Here is a 22,325-nt window from a genome sequence, read left to right as displayed (position 1 = left end):
TCTAGGACTGTATAACTCTTCAATGAAATATGAGCAGGAACAAGAAGATTGACATTCCCACTATAGGAGTCAGGGATCAATGAAAGATGAGCCATCAGTTGTCTTCCAGATTTCAGAGAAGTAACATTGTGTCTTTGTGTAACTCTTAACATATGTTCTCGGAATTGGAGTGTTGACAGGGAGTACCTATTTCTTTCATCATTGTATTAATTACTCATTTGTTTTTTTTATTATTTTAAATTAACTGGTTTTCTTTTATTATCTATATAATTCTCATTTTTACTTTTTATTTACCTTAACTTTTTATTTATTTTATTTTTTGTTTAGTAGTGCATGGTGACACCCTTACAACCTAAACCGCCTGACACGGGGGAGATGTTTAAATTAAAAGGTACATGGTCCAAAAAATATATTGTCATGAGCATAGATACATGTTCGGTCAATAAAATGTTTAATAATACAGCCCGTTTAGCATATGTCGGTTCATAAGAAGTTACTGTCCACAAGTGAATGTAAAAATTTAAATAAATGGTACTATATTATTACTGGTGAGTAATGAAAAAGATTTTTTCAATATGAGTAATATCAAAACGTTCCAAAATACTCCCATATTATCTGAATTAAATAAAACATTGAATTTTTAACATGGGGTTACTTATGTCCCGGAGTTTCTGAATGGTACAGAGGATGAATTGGTTTCAGAACTTGAAAATGACGGTATTGTAAGAGTTAAAAGGATTAATATAAAAAAATTAACCATGAAAAGAAAGCTACACCTTTACTGATTTAGATTTACGAGAAGTGTAACCAACCAGAAAAAGTAATCTTTTTTTCTGTACCCTGATTTTCTGTCAGACTGACATAATAAGCCGAAGCCTCTTCTTTGTCATTCATGTTATATATATGTTATGGTTGGACAAGGCCTGTATATACAACTCTAATCCTAACTCCCCATGTAAATAAACCCCAATAATGTCTATAAGAAGCATCACAGAGATAATAAAGCACTATCTTTCTAGTAAGCGTGAATTTTAATTCTGTTCCCTCTTTTCTTTTTTCTTCAAGCCTTTCAGTCCAAGTGCTTGAAGATTTTTTTTTTTTTTTCTAAATCTTAATTTAGAACATCTCATTCTACCATACAACAGTCATCGAGTGGTTGCTGTCATATCTTCCACATTGGAGCGCGGTATGTACTGCACGGGGGTCTTCCTCGATGTTGAACAAACTTTTGATCGAGTCTGGCATCCAGGTCTGCTCTATAAACTTCGTCAATTCCTACCCCCAACATATTTCCTTATAATCCCCTCCTACCTCACTGATAGAACCTTTAAAGTAAATCATAACCTAGCCTACTCATCTCTTTTTTCAAGTAGTATCTTAGGTCCCATTCGTTATACGGTTTATACAGCTGACATCCCAACCCACCCTAACAACATACGCTGATGACACATGTATACTTTCTGTAAACAACGACCCAACTAATGCATCACAAACACTACAGGCACACATAACATCTATTGAATAATGGTGTAAAACTGGAGAATCAAAATAAATCCTGACAAATCCCACCAGATCACCACCTTTACTCTCCGTCATAAACCTCTGCCCTCCTGTCCTACAGTATCCTTTCTAAATACTCCACTAACGCCTGTTGAACAGATTCGATACTTAGGACTCTATCTTGACAAGAGACTTACTTGGAATCCACACACAAGACTGAAACGACAAGAAACTGCTCATAGATTCCGATTGCTACAACACTTACTTGACAAACGCTCTAATCTTCCCATTCACTACAAAAAATTAGTATACACTACGATAATCAGACCAATTTGGACATATGGAATTGAGCTCTGGGGCTCTACCAAACCATCAAATTCTACCCGCATCCAATCGTTACAATCCAAAATCCTACGTAAAATCCTTGATGCTCCTTATTACGTTACAAATAAACTCATTCACAAAGACCTTAATATCCCATTCGTTGCAGATTTGGCCCAAAACAGATATAAGTCTTTTCATTCCAAACTCCTTACCCATCCTAACCCATTAATTCTTAATCTTTCATCCTTAAGAATCCCTGATAATCCTCCGAGGCGTCTGAAAGAAGATGGGAACCTTCTAATTTAAATTAATGCTTGAAGTACCACCAATGGGTGGTTCCTTCCCAAGATTTTCAAGTGTATATGAAACATACAACATATTTACTTATTGTATTATTTTGTACAGTTGTAAATTAATTTACCTTAAATAAATAAATAAAAAAAATCTTAATTTTTTAAAAATCTAAATCTTATTTATAAAAACTTCACAGATTGAAGATTTTTTTTTTAACTGTTCTCTCATCAGGGATTTTTTTTTTCTCTTTTTTCCTCAGGCTGTCTCATCTTTTATTTCGCCTATATTGTAATTTTTTTTTACTGACCAAGATGGTTAATGGTGATGGTCAACCACAACCACAGCCCGCCGTGAGGCAGCCAGTTCTACAGATACCAGTGGCGCAACCGGCTCCTGGTGTTCCTGTGGCCCGGCAGTCCCAGCGGCGGTTCTGGTGCTACCCCCGCTACCAGAGACCACTCTCACGGCTGCTCACGCCAATATCATGGCTAAAATGAAAGTGAGAGCAGTAACCTCTCAGGATATTAGAAAAGCCATCTCAGACTTGGATCGGATCTCAGGCAAAATGGATGAGTTAAACCACTTTATTAAAGGTGAAGATCGCATCATGGAGAGGTTGACAGCCAAGGTCTCAGAGGAGTTGCTGGACAAGAATGACGCGATTTCCCTCAAGGTAACGCTCATATGCCGGATCAAGCGAAGTGTTTTGAACCATATTCACGCAGACGAGGAAACAGCATGGCCAGTAGTGAAGAAAAGATTAAAGAAGGCCTATGGAGGAGGCAGATGGTCCCCAGAGGAAGACATTTTCTACATAATGCAGGAGAGGAGAAAGCACGGGCAGTATAATGGACAGTACGCAGCCACGCTGTTAGGAAAGTTTAATCTGGCCACAGAAAAGATGAGAGAGACTCTTGGAGTGGATGTTATCAGTTGGAAGATGAATTTTATCGACTCTATAATGAAGGTGTAACTGGCTAAGGAGACAAATAAAAGGGAAGGTTTACCCCGGGACCGCACTTTTGTGAAATGTGCTCAAGACATGATCAACGCGAATGCTAGAGAGGAGGATGCAAGGATGGAACAGAGTACTGTACCACCACACATGGAATCCGTCAACACCATGGAAAAGAAGAGAACCCTGAGATAGTGGTAAAGATAGAGGTACGGGTAGAGAAAGGCGACTGAACCAGGGCAGAATACGCAATGGAGGAGGGAAAGAAAACAGGAAGTGCCACGGGTGTGGAAAAGTAGGACACCTGGTGGCCCAATGCCCCCACACTAGGCGCTTTGAGTGCGGCAATGAAGGCCACATAGCACGACAGTGCCCTTATATGTACAGAAGGGCAGAGACGGGATTAGGGGAACCGATGGAAATAAATTTCCAGCGGATATGGCGGAAAAGACTAGAGGACTATAGACCTAGTGAGTCCTCTAGTGAAACCTCAGAAGCCTCAGGAACAGAGGGGAAAGGAAGAGGAGGACGGAGCAATAAACCGCCAAGCAGTAGATGGTGCCAAGTAAGTGAGGGAAGGAGATCAAGGCAAGAGAGTTGAGGAGGGTGCCAGGAGAGGGGTGACCGCACATTGGAGATTTTCAATATCAAAGGAGAGATCAGCCTATATGCCTATCATCAAGGTGAGTGGCGTGAGATGCCTAGTGGACACGGTGATCTCCCACACCATCCTGTGCCGGGAGGCGGGAAGCTGAGCGGTGGTGAGAGGAAACTCCAGATGGATGTCCAGGTATGTCATTGTGAATTAATTACCCTGGGTGGGCTCTGTAGAGTAGAAGGGGAGGCGGATATTGATTTACGGGAATGGGGGATCGAAGAAGGGGTATTGAGGGTTCATATCGTGGAGAAAATGCCCCGTGAATATCAGGCTATTATAGGTTGCGATCTATTAGGGAAGGCAAGTGCAGGGATTAGGAATAACAAGGGCCTGTGGAGGATTTGGTTGGGGAAGAGGAGATATCGGTGTCGCAAGCTTCGAATGGGAGAAACCAAACGGATAGGTACGATCCAAGGAGTGGGGAGGAATCAAGAGGAGACACCGAATGCGAACACACCGTTAGTAGAATTACAAATCGACACTTTCTCCTGGAGGGTGGCACGACATAACGATATTGTGTGACGGGTGTACGAGACATTGTGGGGAAAATTGGTATAGGGACAGCGGTTTACCGTAGACTGAGCTCTTCTATCTTTCTAGGAAGCGTGCATTTTAATTCTGTTCCCTCTTTTATTTTTTCTTCAAGCCTTTCAGTCCAAGTGCTCATAAGTTATATATACATAAATTAATCATTATCCTATGTAATTAAGTTAATCTTTATTCTACTTTTTTTTTTTAATATCCCCTCCCTTGGCATTTCTGGCATACAGGGTGTGGGAGCAGTGGGGTAGTGCGCAGGGGTTTGCGCATGCCACTGCTCCCATAGATCATGACTTCTTTTATTTTTAATATTTTTATATATTTAAAAATAATTATTTAATTATTAAATTGTTTACTGTGGTACAGCCCAGGACTAGGGGTTCAGCACCTTATTGACCTTGTCCACTGCATCCGTTCGGTAGGTCCTCCTGGTGCGCATACGTCAGGGTGCCTCCTACAGTTACCAGACTGGTCCAGCCCTCCTGGTCTCAGTCTGGGTCAGCTTCTGCCTCTTCTGGAAGATCGCCGATGTTGGGCGTTCAAGCCCTTCCCATTGTGAAATGAGTTGGACCCACCACTTCCTTCCACCAGTAAATGAATTCCCTGAAGAAGGGATAATTCTCTTCTTCCATCAAACAGGGAAAGTCCGACTCGGCGAGGGCAAAAATCCCGGTCTTTCTTGATAGCCTGGCTTGGTTTCCTTCCATGGTGGAGCAATCTACTATTACGTGTTCTGCTGTTTCAGGAACTCCGCACTTGGGCACCAGGGGTCGATGTTCTTTTCAAAGCTCTGCAGCTTTCCCCGAAAACCTCGCGTATCCTGTTAGGATCTCTGAGACCCAATAGTCTGGGAGGACCCATTTAGCCTTCAATCTAGAAAGGACGGTAGGGAAGAATTTTCTCAAAGTAGTGCGCCCTTCTGGCTTGCTACCCACTGTCCATTCCACTCCTGTATTGAGTCCTTCTTACATAAGTTTGGAGTATCACCGATCCTCTCTCGGAGCACCTCCAGTAACACTTCTAGTCCCTGCCTCTTTACTTCATATTAAAGGACATCCTCTCTGAGGATGAGGTCAAGGTGCATCGCTCCAGCCAGCACCTGCACAGCCTCATGCAACACTGTTCTGTATGTCTTCGTGATTCTCAGCAGAGCCAGTCTTCTCTTCTGTGTCTGCATGAGATTTCGGCTCCAGACAGGGGATGCATACTTCAGAATACCCAAGATCACACCTTTATATATGGTCATCATTGCAGGGTACCTGAGGCTTCAAAATGCATCCCCTATCCTACTTAATCCATTGAGTGACAGGGTCAACCAGACAATTAGGAAAAGTGTTTTTCAAAAACACCCCTTTAATGTACTTTCTTACGTAAAATAGGGTGTTTTCAATATTGACTATGGAGGGAGTGAATAAAAAAGTAATTGAAGTGTCGGATAAGAGTGGGGGTAGTGAAAAACTAAAGTAAAAAACTATAAAAATTACCACAGACAATAAAATCCCAACTTGATAATGGGGAATACAAAATGGCGGAGGGTAATCCAAAGTCAATGGGAAGCAGCAGTGAGGCGGACGGAGACTCAGGGCCTGACAGTAGAGACAGTATAATGAGCCCGAAGCACAGGAGTCCAAGAAAAAAAAGAGCATGTGAGGAGGGGATACCCCCCTCCAGAGTCCCCAGAAGCAGAAAAGCCTAGTAGTAGACTACAGGATCTGGTATAATTATCAAGTATTTAGAAAGGAAAAAAAACACAGTTGAATGCCAGAAATATATCAACATGCAGACTAGGGAACTATGAAATATTATAACAGGGTTGGAAGCCCAGTGGGACATAATCCCAGAGATAGTTGGTGAAATAGTCAAAGAAACTGTAAATTCCGACGAACTTCACTGAATAGTTGGGAAAAAAGTATCGCAGATTGTAGTTCCTATGGTGGCAGAGACTATAGGAGATGCCACAGGAGCTGTATAGGATCAAAGAAAAAAAGAGTGGGTCTCCCCCACACTAAAAAGGGTGTCAGGTCTAATTGGTGACCTGGAGGGCAAGGTGGACCACGATATCCAAATGCTATTGGAGCACACAGGAGAGACGAGCCCAGGAGAAGAAGGAGAAGGCTGTAACCCCTGGGATAATAGAAGGGAAAATCCCGGATGCTGGAACATCAGAGGAGAATTTTTACCTTCTGCCATTCCAGCAGAAGGTAAAAAGTAAATATGAGGGCACAGCACCAGCCCCGATTCCAAAAAGGTCCAGCAAGACGCCAATTTACAGGAGGATGAAGGGGGCCATGGAAGATGCAAGGATGGAAAAGAAAAAACAAAAAGGCCACTCAGACACTGGAAATGCAACAAGAAGAGGAGTAGAAAGGAAAGAAAAAGCTTACCTTCACTGGCCTGGAGTATACCAGCAGTCCCTCAGAACCCACAAGAGACAGCGACGTATATCACTTTGAGAGGGCGTGCAGAAGGGTGGACAGCTGGAGACATATACAAAGAGGTTCCGTCCCCAGAAGATTTGCAACAAATTGGGGAAATCAAGATGGTTAAGGTGACCCAGAGAGGTAGCGTCCTGATCAGGACTGAAGCCATTGACCACGCTCAAAAACTTATTAGCTGGGGAAAACTCAAGGATAAGGGACTGGAGGCGAGGCTCACAATGGCACGCAGACATCGCCTGGAAGTTAGGGGGTACCTAATTTCTGGAACGAGAGCGTCCAAGAGAATTATCTATAAAGTAACATCCCTATAGACTCGCTGAAAGATTGGAAAGACAGGAGGGAGTAGTTGAGACCCTGCTTCTCTACTCCTGCGAGGGGCGGGCTCATGAATACCTGGGTGCTAGAGGTGCACCAAGCAATGAGGCTCGCTCTGATACATTGTCAGCGGAGGATGGTGGCTTGATCATACGTGATTACCTCGATCCCCTACTTTGCCTCTGGTGCCAAGACTACGGACAACCTGCTAAAATATGCATGAAGGACGTATCGTGCAGGTGGTGTCTGGGAACAGGGCAAAAAGTCAAGGAGTGTCCGGAAGAGAATAAGGGTGCAGAAACTGTAAGGCCAAAGGCAGTGTAAGGAAAGATCTCCAACATAGTGTGGGCAGCAGGGAATGCCCGATACGTCTGGAGATGATGGTCAAGCAGACGAAGAAGACCTGGTATGCATAGGCTGCATACCTTGCAGGTCAATATGGGCCGGAGACGAGTGGTTGCGGACGAATTGAGAACTCTCGCCTGAAGTTCTGACATCTTGGCGATTCAGGAGCCATGTTGTCGAAAGAATGTGGTCACAGGTTTTGGAATTACGTCGAGGGAGTCGGTCTAGGCAGTGGCGAGAGGAGGCCTAGAGCAGCGATTGTAGTCATTAACCCTGTCCTCAACGTTGTGAAACTGAAGCAATACATCACAGTAGATCAAGCGGTATGTTATGTCAGGTGGGGCAAAGTTGCCTTCGCTCTGGTTTCAGCATACATGCCACCATGACAGGCGAATGTAAATATCCATGTAGATAATATAGGATAATATAGCTGCTGTGGAGGCTGAGCTGCCTATAGTGTAAAAGCGTGATAGTCTGCTCCGACACCAATTCATGGAGCACGGCCAGGGGTTCGGTTCGTACAGACACTAGAGGGAGATTGGTAGAATAATGCATGGTGAGGTGTCGGCTGGTTATTATGAACGAGCCTTCTGATCCCACAGTTGGAGCGTGGGGCCAGAGTTGGATAGATGTGACACTTGCCATGGCTCCCATAGCAAAGCGTATTGCAAACTGGACCCTACGGTCAGATACGAGCTCTGACCAAAGGGTCATAGCCTTCAGAGTGGTGGAGGAGGAAGGCGGTGCCCCAGAAGTAGAAAAGCACTTTGTGACCTGATTGGCGAACTGGAGAGCGTTTTCTAGTGAAATGGAGGGAATACTGGCTGACAGAGAATGGGAGAAGATGACCCCAGTAGATGAGGAGCGAGTATGACCCTCCAACGCTGAAGGACGAGAGTACGTCCGGCCCCATGGTGGACACTGGCTCTAACGCAGTTAAAAAAAGAATAATACAGGGACAGGGGTAGGTACCAGGAGTGCAGAAACAACGAGAGGAGGCCTGCACTCCGAGAAGAATCTAAGCATAGGTATAGGGAATACCAAAACGGAGAAGTCCTGGGACGAATTTAATGTAGAGGAATCAGAAAAGAATCCACTTGGGTGGCACTTGGAAAGGTTAAGTCATTACAAGTGAAGGCGGCTATTAGAGTAAGCGGTGTCCCAGCAACCACCTAGAAGGAGGCTGCCAAGATGTATATAGACTATACATACCCTAGGGATAATCCGTTCCTGGATAGTGCAGATGATGGAATGGTTAAATGCATCACGCTATACCCACCAGGTACCGACCATGTCCACCATGGGATATGTGGGACCTTCATCTTGCTGTGGACAGACAAAGGATCGGAAGGGCTCCAGGACAAGATAGCATAGATGCTGCAATCCTCAAGAACAGTGCCCCTTATATCGAGGAAGAGTTATTAGATATATTCAACAAGTGTTTGGATAAGGGGTACTAGTGGAGGATCGCAGACTGCTCGAGACTGCTCAACAAGGGAGGTGGTAAGGATAAGAAAACGCCTGAATCCTATCGACCAATATGCCTCCTGCCAGTAGCTAGTAATGTCCTGGAGCACATGATCGTCTACAGCCTTATACGTATCCTAAGTGCTGCAAGTCATCCACGGCAGTTCAGCTCGATCTGTGGCAAGGGAACTACAGATGCTCTGCTGAGAGTGCGTAGGGACATGGAGGAGAGGGTGGAGAAATATGTCTTATTGATCATGATTGACATCTCCTCCGCCTTCAACAGCGTTTGGTGGCCCCATGTACTCCAGCGGTTGCAAGCGCTCGACACCTCAGTAATCTATACTCCCTCGTAGGTAATTACCTCAATAACAGAAGTGTCAAGATCAGGAGTAACTACTATGAGGTCGAGAGAAAAATCGACAGAGGATGTCTCCAGAGTTCGGTCCTAGGACCAGCTCTGTGAAAGCTAGTATTCGATGAGTTACTGGGGGAACTAGAGGACAAGGGGTTTCTTGCCATGGCCTACGTCGATGACCCGGCAGTTATCATGGCCAAGAACAGCAGATTCAGACTAAAGACAGAAGTGGAGAGGTGTGCCAGTCTTGTAGGAGAGTGGTGCGTGAAGAGGAAGTTGAGTATGGCAGCAGCCAAGACTCGGGCCATACTCATAAGAAGCTCCACGGACAGGGCTCATCCTATCACCCTGGATATCCAAGGAGAGAGGGTTAGACCGGGTGAGGAGATGACATATCTTGGTGTGAGGGTAAGAAGAAGATTCGATGCCACTTCTAATTCTCGCTGGGGACTATAACTCTCATAATTTAATTTGGGGTAGTGTCTACTTAGATGAGAGGGGTAAATTAGTGGAGTCTTTTATAAATAATTGTAATTTAAATATTATAAACAACACAATATATCAAACTCACTTCTGTACCGGATCAGGATAACTTTCAGCAATAGATCTTATGATCACTAGTCCTCTAATACAAGCTAAGACTCAATGGTATACTTTAGATGATACAAATGGCAGCGACCATTTTCACATAATTATTAAAGCACTTAATAAATGCTTCTCGTTCAGTAGATATAACAAATGGCCCATTAAAAAAGCTGATTGGTCCCAGTATCAAGTGACAGCTAAGCGTTCAGACATTGATTTTTCCGATACTAACACTGATCGCTTGGTTCTACAATTAAACATTAGATTACTTGCAGTGATCCCTGCAGCCCCTAAGCAGCCCAAGCAGTGATCCCATACATTTCCTCAGCTGATAATATTAACACTTATTACTGCCCTCCCCTGTACTGTGGTGGTCGGAAGATTGTGAAAAAGCAATAAATAACAGAAGGAGGGCACTTATAAAATTTCTTCGCCTACCATCCTCCGAAAAACTAAAGACATATAAAGCAGCCAGAAAACATGCAAGCTATGTGATAAAAAATTATGATAGCAGAACTTTCTCAGTAAGGTTAACTGTAACACACCAGGAGTTTTTTTCTGGCACACAGTTAAAAAAATTATGGGTTATGGCTACTCACCTCAAATAAGTTGTCTGAAAATTCATGCCCACTATGAAACTGACCCTGCAATTTTAGCACTCTAGCAAAGCATTTCTGATACCTCATCAACTTTAAATTACTCTGCACAGTTCCTTAGCATAAAGTAATCTATCGGATCAGTTCCACTCATCACTAATCATTCACTTGATCCATTAAACCTGTATTTTTCTACGGATGAATTTCTCATCGCATTGAACTCCATAAAAGATTCCTCACCCGGTCCAGTCCAGATCAGATCTGCATTGATATTATCAAAACCTAATAAATCTATGATTTTAAAGATATTGAATAAAATATTTTCTCTAATAGTTTTCCGAATATATGGAAGCTAGCGATCACGATTCCTATCCTGAAAAAAGACAAAGACTCCATAAATGTCAATAGTTATAGACCGATCACCCTAACCTCATCTATCTGTAAATTGATGGAAAAACTTTTTTCTAATAGACTGACATGGTACTTGGAAGCCAGAAGCGTACTACCAGCAGAGTGGATTCAGGAGAGGGAGAAGTACTAGAGACAACTTATTTCGATTACAGTCTGGCATCCTAGAAGCCTTAGATATAAGAGAAAATTAATGACGGTATTTCTTGATATTGAAAATGCTTTTGATAGGACCTAGAGAAGGAATATAATTGACTCTCTGGTTAGTATTGGGATTAATGGTCACATTCTTGCTTTCATAAATAATTTTCTACTTACCAGAAGCTAGAAAGTTAGAATTAGTGATGTTTTATCAAATGAATTTGAACAGGAGAATGGAGTACGTCAGGGTCCAGGGAAAAGACAGTTTTCTGCATTTGTTTTAAGAAAGTATTGAATGTGGTTGCATGCCAGTTAAAAACATGCTTTATGCGGACGACCTTGTCATTTATATAGGGGGGGAAAACGTAATATCCTTACAAGAAGATATTCAAACCACTCTAAATAATGTCAATGTATGGCTTTCTGATCACGGCTTTAAAATTTCAACAAGTAAAACAGTTGCTATTCTTTAGCAAAAGACAGCTTTTACAGAAACTGGTGAGATTAAAGTTGGATTATGGTTGTAATGGCTACAACTCATCATCGGGCACCATCCTGAAAATGTTAGACTCCCTACAAAATACGGAACTCGGAATAGCTATGGGTGCTTTCTGCTCCAGCCCTCTCACTAGTCTATACGTTGATGCTGGTGAGCCTCTGCTCTACCTTCGAAGACAACATATTGACCTCATTTACTTTGCTAAAATCTACTCAGCTAGAAACCATCCTATGAATGAATTGTTTCCAAATAGACAGCATCTAAACCAGCAGCAAACCGACTTGACAAATTGTTTAAAGTCAGGGTCTCTACTTTACTGATCAGTTTAGACATAGAAATACCTAGTTTGCAAGAAGTATAGTATCAAGTACAGCAGTAATCACATCATCTTACCCTTGGGAACTTATCTCCCCCAAACTTTGTCTTTCCCTTTCAAGGCTATTTAAAAGTAAAACTCCGACATATAGGTATAAATATGAATTTCTTTGTCTGCAACACAAATTTAGTGACACCGACTTCAATTATACTGACGGCTCCAAGAACTCCTCAGGTGTTGGTGCCTCGATTGTGTGCAATGATCGACAGTACCTATTCTCTGTTGCCGACATGTAGTAGCTATACAGCTGAAATGGTTGCAATCTACAAAAGCTTAAATGTTTTTCACCCTACAAAAAAAAAATACCAGTCATCTGTACAGATTCATAGTCAATCCTACTCAGTTTAAAAATATTTTCTGAACAAACCCGCTAAACCAAAAGATCGATTATTTATTAAAGTCAGCCAACAGAAACGGTATTTCTGTGTTCTTCGCTTGGGTCACTGGGCACTATGAGATAGCTGGTAATAAACTGGCTGATCGGGCAGCAAAGGTTGTGATTTCTGAAGGAATTCCCTATTGCAGAGTGCCTGTCGATGACTTCATTGCTCTCATTAAGCACAGAATTAAATTGAAATGGCATCAAATGTGGAAAAATGTAAGTGACAATAAATTACAGGAAATCAGAAGTGATATTTCCCCTTGGATATCATCCACTAGAAATGTGCGCAGAGAGGAGGTAATTTTGACGCACCTTCAAATAGGTCATACGTGCCTAGCCCACAGTTACCTGTGACTTGCAGAAAACGACTTACTGTAAAACATATCTGAACTAAATGCCAAGCCTACAACTCCCTCGAATCTTTGTATGAATTACCAGAAGATCTCCATTCTATTTTGCAGGATAACAAACGGATTGTAAATAAACTTTTTGAATTTCTGAATCACTCAATACTTTACCATAAAATTTTACCACAAGTTCCCATTTTTCAATAGTTATACATTTCAATTCAGAAATTAAGCCAAGAAGGACTAATAAAAATGTTGGATATCAAGGAAATAATGTCTAATGAAAATATTGGAAATTAAGACAATAAGGACCCCGAGGTTGTTGATGCCTTAAAATAATAATAAAAAAAAAATAAAAAAAGATGAACCAAAAATATAATAATAAAAAAGTTATATTATTATTTTCCAGATTAACATTTATAGTTATTGTTCTATTCTTTTGAGTTGCAGGATGATATTATAAATCCTAAACCCAGATGCAAAATGAATTTTTTAAGTTGGACAGGTAGTTCCTGAAATCAGTGCATTCAAACAAACTCTTTAATTGAAACATCGGCATAAAATAAATAAATATGGTTTTGTTTATTTATGTTGTTCTTTGCTGACCGCACCCCCGACGAACTTCTCCAATCTTTAATTTTATATATTAGCTGTATATATCAACAGATTTTATTATCGCTAAGCCTTCCATAGGCCATTAAGATGGTGTAGTTAAACTTTCGTAAAAAATGGTCTAATAGATTTTGTGGTTATCAGTTACAAACTAAAAGGGGCCTTCCTTTTATATAATTATATAAGACGATGAAATATTTACCAATGAGAGTACAAGATCCTTCACTTAACAACCATATTGCAATATATTTTATCAAAGTAATGTGCCCCCAAATGCCAAGTACGCATATTCTCCTGAAAAATGATATTTCCTGAAAAATAAGATAAAAGTCAATTATAAAGTTGTAAAGTTACAATATTAGTAGTATAGGGAAATATAATAGAAGTTATGTTGTTCACATGATGAAGATTTTAGCAGATTTAAAATCAAAAATCGTTTCTATGAAATGAAAGGAATTCCGTAGCTTTTCCAGGTCACAGGAAAAACTTCAGGTCATCGAAATAGTAATTTGTACATATGCATGTCAAAGTAAGGTACATGTATATACACTAAATAATTACAAAATACTAATTCTGAATTATTATTGTTCTCAAGTTTTATAGATTTTTTCTCTGTAAAAATTTTTTTTTAAAACTTTTCCAGGTATTCCAGGTCCAATAGAAACCTTCGATGCAATAACAATTTCTTAAGGATTGGAGAAAATACAGACCAAAGAAATACTTTTATTGTATTTATTTATTTATTGTATTAGCTGTCTCAGTAGAGAATGGGACATGCATTAGAACAGAGTTAAAAGTAAGAAAAAGAAATATTACATGGTGGTTAATGGTCACTAGAAATTTTACGATTTGACAGGACGGACAAGTGGTCAGACATAAAACAGAATGTCTAAAAATCAGTTAGCCAACTGTTAAGTACCTAATATGGTACCTGCAAACTGGCCTTAAATTCCCAAATCATTATTCTAAAGATTTATAAAAGTCTCCAAGCATGTTTCAAAATTAGGATCATTCAAAGAGGGCTATTCTTCCTCAGCCATGATATCAAACTTTTTATTGAAACAGGTAACAGAATCTTAGGCCGGGAGATAGAGGAATGGGCACGAATCATCCTGTAATACAATGACTGCTAAACAAGTTAACTAGTGATGAGCATTAGTTACTCCATTATATCTGAAGTACTGTAAGTAATAGAGCTTAGCTATGTATGTGTAAAATAGACAAAAGAGAATTTTGTCAAAAGGAAACACTAAAAGTTAGAACTTTATACTAAAATTATAATAAATAATTTATTTCCCATTTCAACAAAAACACACTAATTATTGAACTTGAATCAAAAAAAAAAAATTGAAAGAAAAAGAAACGGAAATTTTTAAAGTACACAATTTCACAATCGAGTAGTTAATTATAAACAACTTAATTAATTTACTACAACTAATTAAATTTATTGTTAAGTATTAATTAATATTAACTTATAAGTACTTACTACAAACTGAGGTCCAAGTATATATGAGTCTGGGTAATAGTTGGAGCCAACACAAAAAATGCCTATATATATAAGCCCAACTATCAGCGTTTTCAAACCTGGCCAAATACATTCTGGAAGCTGGCTTTGAGGCTGTAATAATGAAAAATTTTCATAAGCAGGAAACTATTTTTAATACTTATATCGAATATTTAATGTAAAAACTTTAATTAAATAAGATTTTCGCCCACGAGGAGCAAAAATTCATAGGAATTAAAAAAAATTAACACTTTAAAAAATAATAATAACATGGTAATATCCAGCATTCTTAAGAACACTTTCTAACTACATAGACAAGCGTTGTTCAAGAAACTTTCTTACAAAGTACTGAATCCCTGACCCTTCATGGATTGTAGTGGTACATATTTCAAGACTAATGATTTACTGTTTTAGAATAAAATCTGCAGGAGGAGCATGTTTGAAACTCGTATGAAAAAAAAAAAACTTTTAGGCATGGGAAAGCAATAACAGGAGATGGAATTTAATGAAATTTAATACATTTTCACACTAAACCCCAACTTATCCCCAAATTTGTTCCCAATTGGATGAGCTGTTTTTGGAATATAGATATGTCAAGAAAAATAATTTTTTTTTTTATGGCAGACAATCTGTTTAAATCTATGAATTTTTTTCAATCCCAGAAAAATTTGTCAAAATTGGATTAATGGCTCAATCGAACATAAATTTGACTACAGACAGACATGGAACCAAATTTGATGCCTAAAATATGGTAGTGAAAACATGGTACTTAGGTAGTGAGGAAGCAAAAAGTCATAAATTTCCATTACAAATCAAGAAAATGTACAGCAGTAAAAAGTATAAAATTTTATTATATTCAATAACTTTTTACAAGCCATCATATCTCAGTAAGTGAAACAAAAAAAAAAGTAGTAAAAATCATTTTTATTTATTGAGGTAATCATTAGATTACTGTGCTATGACAACATAGATCTCATGTAATATATCTATGAAATATTTTTTCTTAGTAATTTCTCTTTAGATTTCTGAATTAATTGCAATGAAACCCTGAAGTTTCAATGGAATATTGAATAAGGTGAATAAGATATTTAAATATGATAAATTGGGGAACATTACAGTGATAGTTACATTCAAATTATTTGTTGTAATATAAATGTATTGCAGAGTAAGAATTATATTTAACTTACATTATGTTTCAACTTGCCAGCAACAAAGTCTTGATATCTTTTCATAGGGAATTGTGGTCCGACAAGAAAACTTGTAGGAAAATAAGCATAAGCTGCCATTTCAAGTAATGAAGGCACTTCAAGTAAGGCTACTTTTTTACTGTCTTTGGAAAGTTCTTTCTGCAAAAAATAAAAATATATTGCAGATTAAAGCATAATATATAAGGAAAATTTACTGATTGACCATTACTGATAAAAGTATTATTGGTAAAAGTTAATTTTAAGATGAAACTAGAATTATAAATGGAAAAAAAAAATAAGTAGAAAGCATTTACGATAAACAAACAGAAAATCAAGAAGAGCTACCTCCTGACAATTAATATGCCGAATATGCAGGAGGTAGCTAAATGTGTGTTATTACCAGTGTGCCATTTATTAATATGAAAGTGGATTCAAAACATAAACAGTTATACACTCAAGAGATTTAAATTAATGATTTGGTCTGTATTTTAACAAATTATTCAATTATAAAAACTTACTTCAGGAAAAGAGCCATCATAAATATCAAATGCAAGTCCTGAGAGCCTTAGAACCAATATACAATGAGGCATGGTCCATACAATATCATAAGATTCTGTTTCATTCTTAGCATAACCTGAAACAAAAGAGCAATAATATTATAAATAAAAAAAAAATTCAAACTATTCATTAGAATAAAATATGTAAAAACCTATAAAATAACAAAAAGGCATTTACTATAAAATCTGATGGGTTAGGTTAATAACTGACTGGAGATTAAAAATTTGTTTCCACAATAAAAAATTCTAATATGAAACCTACAATGAATAACATGCCACAGCTCTTGAGTGATCGTGCACTACAGTACACTTCTCATGATGTCAACGGCATTAAATTACTAACCGACAAGGAGGTAGAACATGGTAAATGTAAGGGTAATAATAACAGAATGTAGGGTGCCACCGATCGTCTTTAATACAGTGTATACGAAGAGAAGTGTAACTGTCGTATGCAGAACATCTAAACCTAAAAAAAAAAAAAATTATTAAAATATTAAATCCATAATAAAGTTATAAATAAATATTTTTAAAACTAGATAAGTTACAAATCATTACCAAAGTTATAAAAGCCTAAAAATAATCCAGTAATAATGAAATACAGGTGCTGAATTCCTGGAGGTTTGCCATACAAGAAATTCCTGTGAAAAACTGCAATAAGGTAGCCTAAAACAAAACAAGAGCATTGGTCACTAAGAATATTAGTAATAAATGGATGGTATAAAAACATTCAAAACATAAAATATAATTTTATAAAACAATAAATGAACAGGTATAAAAAATCCCTTGAATATAAATAAATTTTTTTCTTCCAAAAATTATGATACAAATTAAATTTATGCTTAAACACCAATATCACAAAAAAATATAGATGGAACATATAACATTAAAATTAATCAATACAAAACATCAATCTGTTGTAATTTTTTTATTTGTTAAAAAGTATTTGGGATAACTTTGAATTAATGATAAATTTCACATTTCCAAACTTTTTTTATTATTTAAAATAAAAAAAAGTATTTAATTTTCTTATATTGTTGATGTGTCAGGATTATTTTTTCTCATTATTTGAACTATTTTACTTCTGATTTTATGGCCTATGTTCTTAATTCAATATCCTTTTTTACATTTTATTCTTTTCTGACCTTCATTGCCAGGTTCTAGGCTCAATCAATTGATCAACAACTAGTCTTTATAAAAGTATATACATTCAGTATCTATTTGAAATTTGTACATATGCCTTACTTTGTATGCGTGTTCTTTCATTGTCTATGGTTATCAGTTTTTATGTTTTGTTATTTACCATTTTCTGTTCCTATTTGATATAATTAAAAAAATATATACTCATTAATTATAAAAAGTAGAATTTTTTTGTTTTTCTTCTAAGCCCCATTGGTGTGTTGGGATGAAGGTAATGATGAAAATGGGCTGAAGGTAGCCTCTTTCTCTGCATTCTGGTAATGCATTTTAAGAGGAGGCTGAGGAAAGTTGATTATTTGAGAAGGGGTAGGCTGTATTTTGTGTCTGTCACTTGGTGAAAAAAACAAAAGTTGAATCAACATTAGTTTGATCTTTGTATATAAAGAGAGCTGGAAATATAACTGAAAAGAAACTTATAAAATGAGAATATTTCTATGGTTAAGAAATAATCCCCAAAATTGGAAATTTATAAAAATATTTTTTTTTTTAACAGTTTAATGATTTTAAGTGGTACAGACACCAAAACTTAAAATATTTCAGATAAATTCAATAATTTCACAAAAAAAAATTAAAGAAATGTTTTTTTGAGTTTGGTTTGTTTTTTTCCAGCCACCAGGGTGAGGAATACCATATATTGAAGTCATCTGTTCCGATCGTTTCAAAGGGAGTAACATCAGCGAATGGTGCTTGAAAACATAGAGTATTAATCTTGTTTTTGTGAATGACAGCTGTGTGCAGGGATATACTAATAGGATTTTTTCAGCCATTTGACTAAATGACACAGAAAAATATTTATATTTATATCTCTGATAATGTATTTGGAGTCAAATAATAATAATTAAAAATTCAATACACATTTACTCATTGTCGTGACAGGGAAAAAGAAGGAAAGAAAAGAACCGCCTATCAATTGAGCTAAGTGAGTTTCCCATTCATTACTAATCTGGGCCAAGAGATGTATTTTTACTACCATGGTTTATTATTGGAAAGTAGCAGGTGGAATAAAAATATGCAATAGAAGAAAGCCTATTGGCATGCTAAATTCTCTCCTCTGTTGTAGTAAGGAACTGATACAGAGTGCACTGATCATCAAGGGACAACCAGGGAAGGAATGGTTGGTCATTGGTGGATGCACACCTATTGGTAGACAAATACAGTGGTTACCAAACTGGGTAGAGAAAACAGTTTTGGGGAGTTAGGGAATAAAAATAATAGAAAATGTAAACATCATTAAAAATTAATACTAAGAAATATATTTCAGCACTGAAATATCCCTCTTAACTGAAGGTTTCAAAATTTGGACATCAGAACTCTTTAATTTATTCAATGTAACGTGAGCTGAATCATAAATACAAGACCAATCAGCCACTTCTTTATTTAAATTTCTACACAGATATCCTCATATAACTAAGTGAAACCTAAGGATTACTGGAAATTGAAACAGTATATGTTTGGAGTTGGATACGCAATGTGCATAACCACAAAAAAAGTCATTAGTATTTATAAATATTTATATCAGTAAATTCTGATTCATAATTTGGATACTCCTTACCAGTGATAACAAACAATTAAATGGAAATATTTACAAAAGAAACAGTAACTCATTCATAGGCGTTATTATGACTTAGCAATTTTATTAATTTAGTCCAATAATTGAGGCTTTAAGTGTTTTTTTATTTGCTTTTTTGTAACCTGGAACAATGCCAATGGCATTTATTCTTATTTTACAAGGATGAAATGATTAATGTTATTGCTGAAAAAAACAATTTTTTTTCATTTCGAATTATGATTTATTCAAGTAAATTTTGGAGAAAAACATTATCAAAAATCTTTACAACTGCTAAAATATTGATCAAATACTTAAATGACAAATATGTAATTATTATAATACAACATTGGAAATATTAATTGATTATTAATCGGATGATTATACTCTTCAAACTAGTATTGTATTCAAATTGATGACAGTTAACAGGAAGTGCCAAATGTGGATTAGGAACTAGTTAAGACAATTGGAAGTTTATTTAAATAGAATTTTTCAGTTACTACAAAGATACTTAACTACACAATTTAACCTTGGGTTATTTAATAACAATGTTTTTAGATTCATTTCCTCCCATATTTGTTTACTTAAAATTTTAACAATTTGAAATATATTTTATAGCAGTTTAAGAAAACTAAATTGCTTTACATTCAAAGCTTGCTAACACATTTTATACAAAATCTTTTAAACAAATTTCAATGAGTTTAGCAGTATATAATGTATAAGTTTAGCAATAAATTGTGATTTTATAATTTACGAACATAACTCAAATGTCAAATCAATATCCATTCATGACAGCAATAAGTCAAACTGCTAAGCTAATACTATAAATTAATTAGAACATAAATTAGAATATCACATTAAATAATTTTAGACTAAACAAGCACCTTATTCATTAGTAATTTAAATATTTTAATGGTATTGTATAACCAGGGGAAGTGCTTTTTAAAACTACAAGCAGGTGAAAGTGGGAAGCATTCTAGTGATAATACTTTTCTATTCAAGCAGTCATGTACTGTTTAAAATAATTAAGTTTATGAGAACATGAAAAGTAGAATTGTAAGTACAAGAAATATATAAAGTTGTAGAGGGGCGACATTGTCATGATATTAATTTTAAAAATTCATAACATATTTTTTGTGTCAAATCTTGAAGTAAATTAAATTATTTATAAGTAGCAATACACCCAGAAATATGTAAATAACTAAGGTAAGTTATTTAAAGTTACTGAAATTTTTCTAGATTAATTCGAAGTTAAAATTTAATTTCTGGAGAAATTTAGGGCTTCATCTAAGATTTTAATTTAAATAGCTCAAGGTCATAAATATTATTTATAAAATATTTTGAAAGACACATTTTCCATTAGAAATAATCAAGAGCCCAAACAGTTACCTGATAATATGGATAATACTAAACGTAATCCTTCAACATCAGCTCCAGTCACTACAGAAAGTTTTTTCAGAATAAATTCGTCACCCAACATTTTGTCTAATCCTTTAGGAAAGTCTTAAATAATAGAATTGAACTTAAAAGCAATACATAACGGGGCGCGATCTTAAAGATAGCAGACTGAAACAAACGTTTCCAATGTCGACACTCAACTGAGTCCAACTCCGACGCAATCACTGAAGCACTAAATTAATAAATAATTTAACTGCAGGACAGCAGCGAGGTCGGAGGCAAAGAGTTCGTCATGAACATACGCTGTGATGACGTTAAGTTAAGGTCGATTCATAGTGCGTGTACTTTTTCCCTTCCTTATCGTTTACAACTAATATTATAAGGTGTAAATTAATGTAATATCCACTTTCTTTTCCGTTTACATATTAGTTCCATATACACTTTTACATTTTATATTTTATGTGAATAAAACATGAACTGTGTGTAAGGGAAACGACATGTACAATCTTAATGGACTTCCACTCTGGAAACGGAAAGTGTAACGATCAATAAACAATAGGTATTTATTTATTTTATTATTATTATATTTATTTATCAATAAACAATAAATAACTTTCATCTTTTTCTTTTTTTATCATTTGGCTATTTTAAGGGCCTCTACATGTTGGCCAAGCCATGGCGAACTCAGACATACGCGAGCATGTGGATGGGTGTCTTGGCTCGGTTGGCCTAGGCACGATGCCGATCCGTCGAGAGTCGGTTTTTTGGACACAGATCAAAGGGTTTCGTGAGAGCGCTCGTGTAGCATCTCCACCATTGTTCTTTGTCTAGTTGCAACTGAGAGCTGTTAGGAGGTTAAAGGTGTTTGTTGGTACTTTTTATAATAAGTTTTATATTTAATCTTATTTATTTATATTTAATTTCTTTTAATTTTCTTTTTTTGTAATAAAAATAATACAATCCAAGTGCAATGGCTGAAACCACTAGTACGTCCGCCATGCTTGCCTCTCTGAATAACACTGACATGTGGATGGCCCGCTCTTTGTTTACCGAGCATTTGTACAAGCCTCCGATTGGTGGCGAGCGGCCAACATGTGGATCCACCTTTAAGTAACTTGGAGGTTAAGTGGAGCTACATCTATGAAAAGCAATCGTTTTTCAAATCCTAGCATAATTGACAGAAATTCTGGATAAATAATTATAATCAATTCAACAAATTCTCTTCATCTTCTGGCACAAAAGACCGAAGTTGTCTTTGGCCCGCTTTGACATAGGCTCCTGTCCTCCATTATTTGGATGCCCACTCGCCGCATATGCTCCAACACTTTATTCTTCCATCGCGCTCTTGGTCAACCCTTCCTTGAAGCAAAGATACTTACCTTGCTAAATATCCTATAACTGGCTGTCCTTATTTATTCATCCGATTAGTAGGGTCGTACCATCTCAACCTACTCGTTTTTATCAGGAATCAGATAAGTGTAGATCCTTGAATAAATTGTATATTTGCAAATGTGCCATCTCCCATCTCCACACTTCAGACTCCCCATTCATTCTTCTGTACACTTTTCATTCAATCCTTACAAAAGAAGACTTTTCTTCCAGCAAATATTGAATAGACCGCCTCGAATAAAGTTTTATTAAAAGCTCTTTTAACACAAATAATCAGTTTTAATGTGAATTCCTCATAATATAAAGAGTGGTAGCTATTCCATTTTAGCACGGTATACTCCTAACATTATAAAAGGAAGGCACAATTACTTTACAGTTGTAAAGAGAAGTAAAAATATTTGAGAACT

The 22,325-nt window shown here is 36.9% G+C and overlaps 1 protein-coding gene across 1 annotated transcript in view; it reads right to left on the bottom strand.

Moving 5' to 3' along the window:
• The window catches only part of nes (lysophosphatidylcholine acyltransferase 3 protein nessy), a 35,537-nt gene extending 14,778 nt beyond the window's left edge, over positions 1-20,759 (bottom strand). Inside the window, exons 1-7 of the mRNA XM_014421144.3 lie at positions 20,521-20,759; positions 16,944-17,051; positions 16,732-16,854; positions 16,350-16,465; positions 15,832-15,990; positions 14,627-14,758; positions 13,343-13,451 (exon numbers count right to left, since the gene is read on the bottom strand). Of these exons, the coding sequence (XP_014276630.1) occupies positions 13,343-13,451; positions 14,627-14,758; positions 15,832-15,990; positions 16,350-16,465; positions 16,732-16,854; positions 16,944-17,051; positions 20,521-20,611 (838 nt within the window). The 5' untranslated portion in view covers positions 20,612-20,759. The remainder of the gene's footprint in view (positions 1-13,342; positions 13,452-14,626; positions 14,759-15,831; positions 15,991-16,349; positions 16,466-16,731; positions 16,855-16,943; positions 17,052-20,520) is intronic.
• Positions 20,760-22,325: the final 1,566 nt, after the last annotated feature.

Source organism: Halyomorpha halys, unplaced genomic scaffold, assembly GCF_000696795.3.
Source record: "Halyomorpha halys isolate HHAL.00 unplaced genomic scaffold, Hhal_1.1 Scaffold305.1, whole genome shotgun sequence".
NCBI lineage: Eukaryota > Metazoa > Arthropoda > Insecta > Hemiptera > Pentatomidae > Halyomorpha > Halyomorpha halys.
This window is presented reverse-complemented; position numbering and strand designations above follow the sequence as displayed.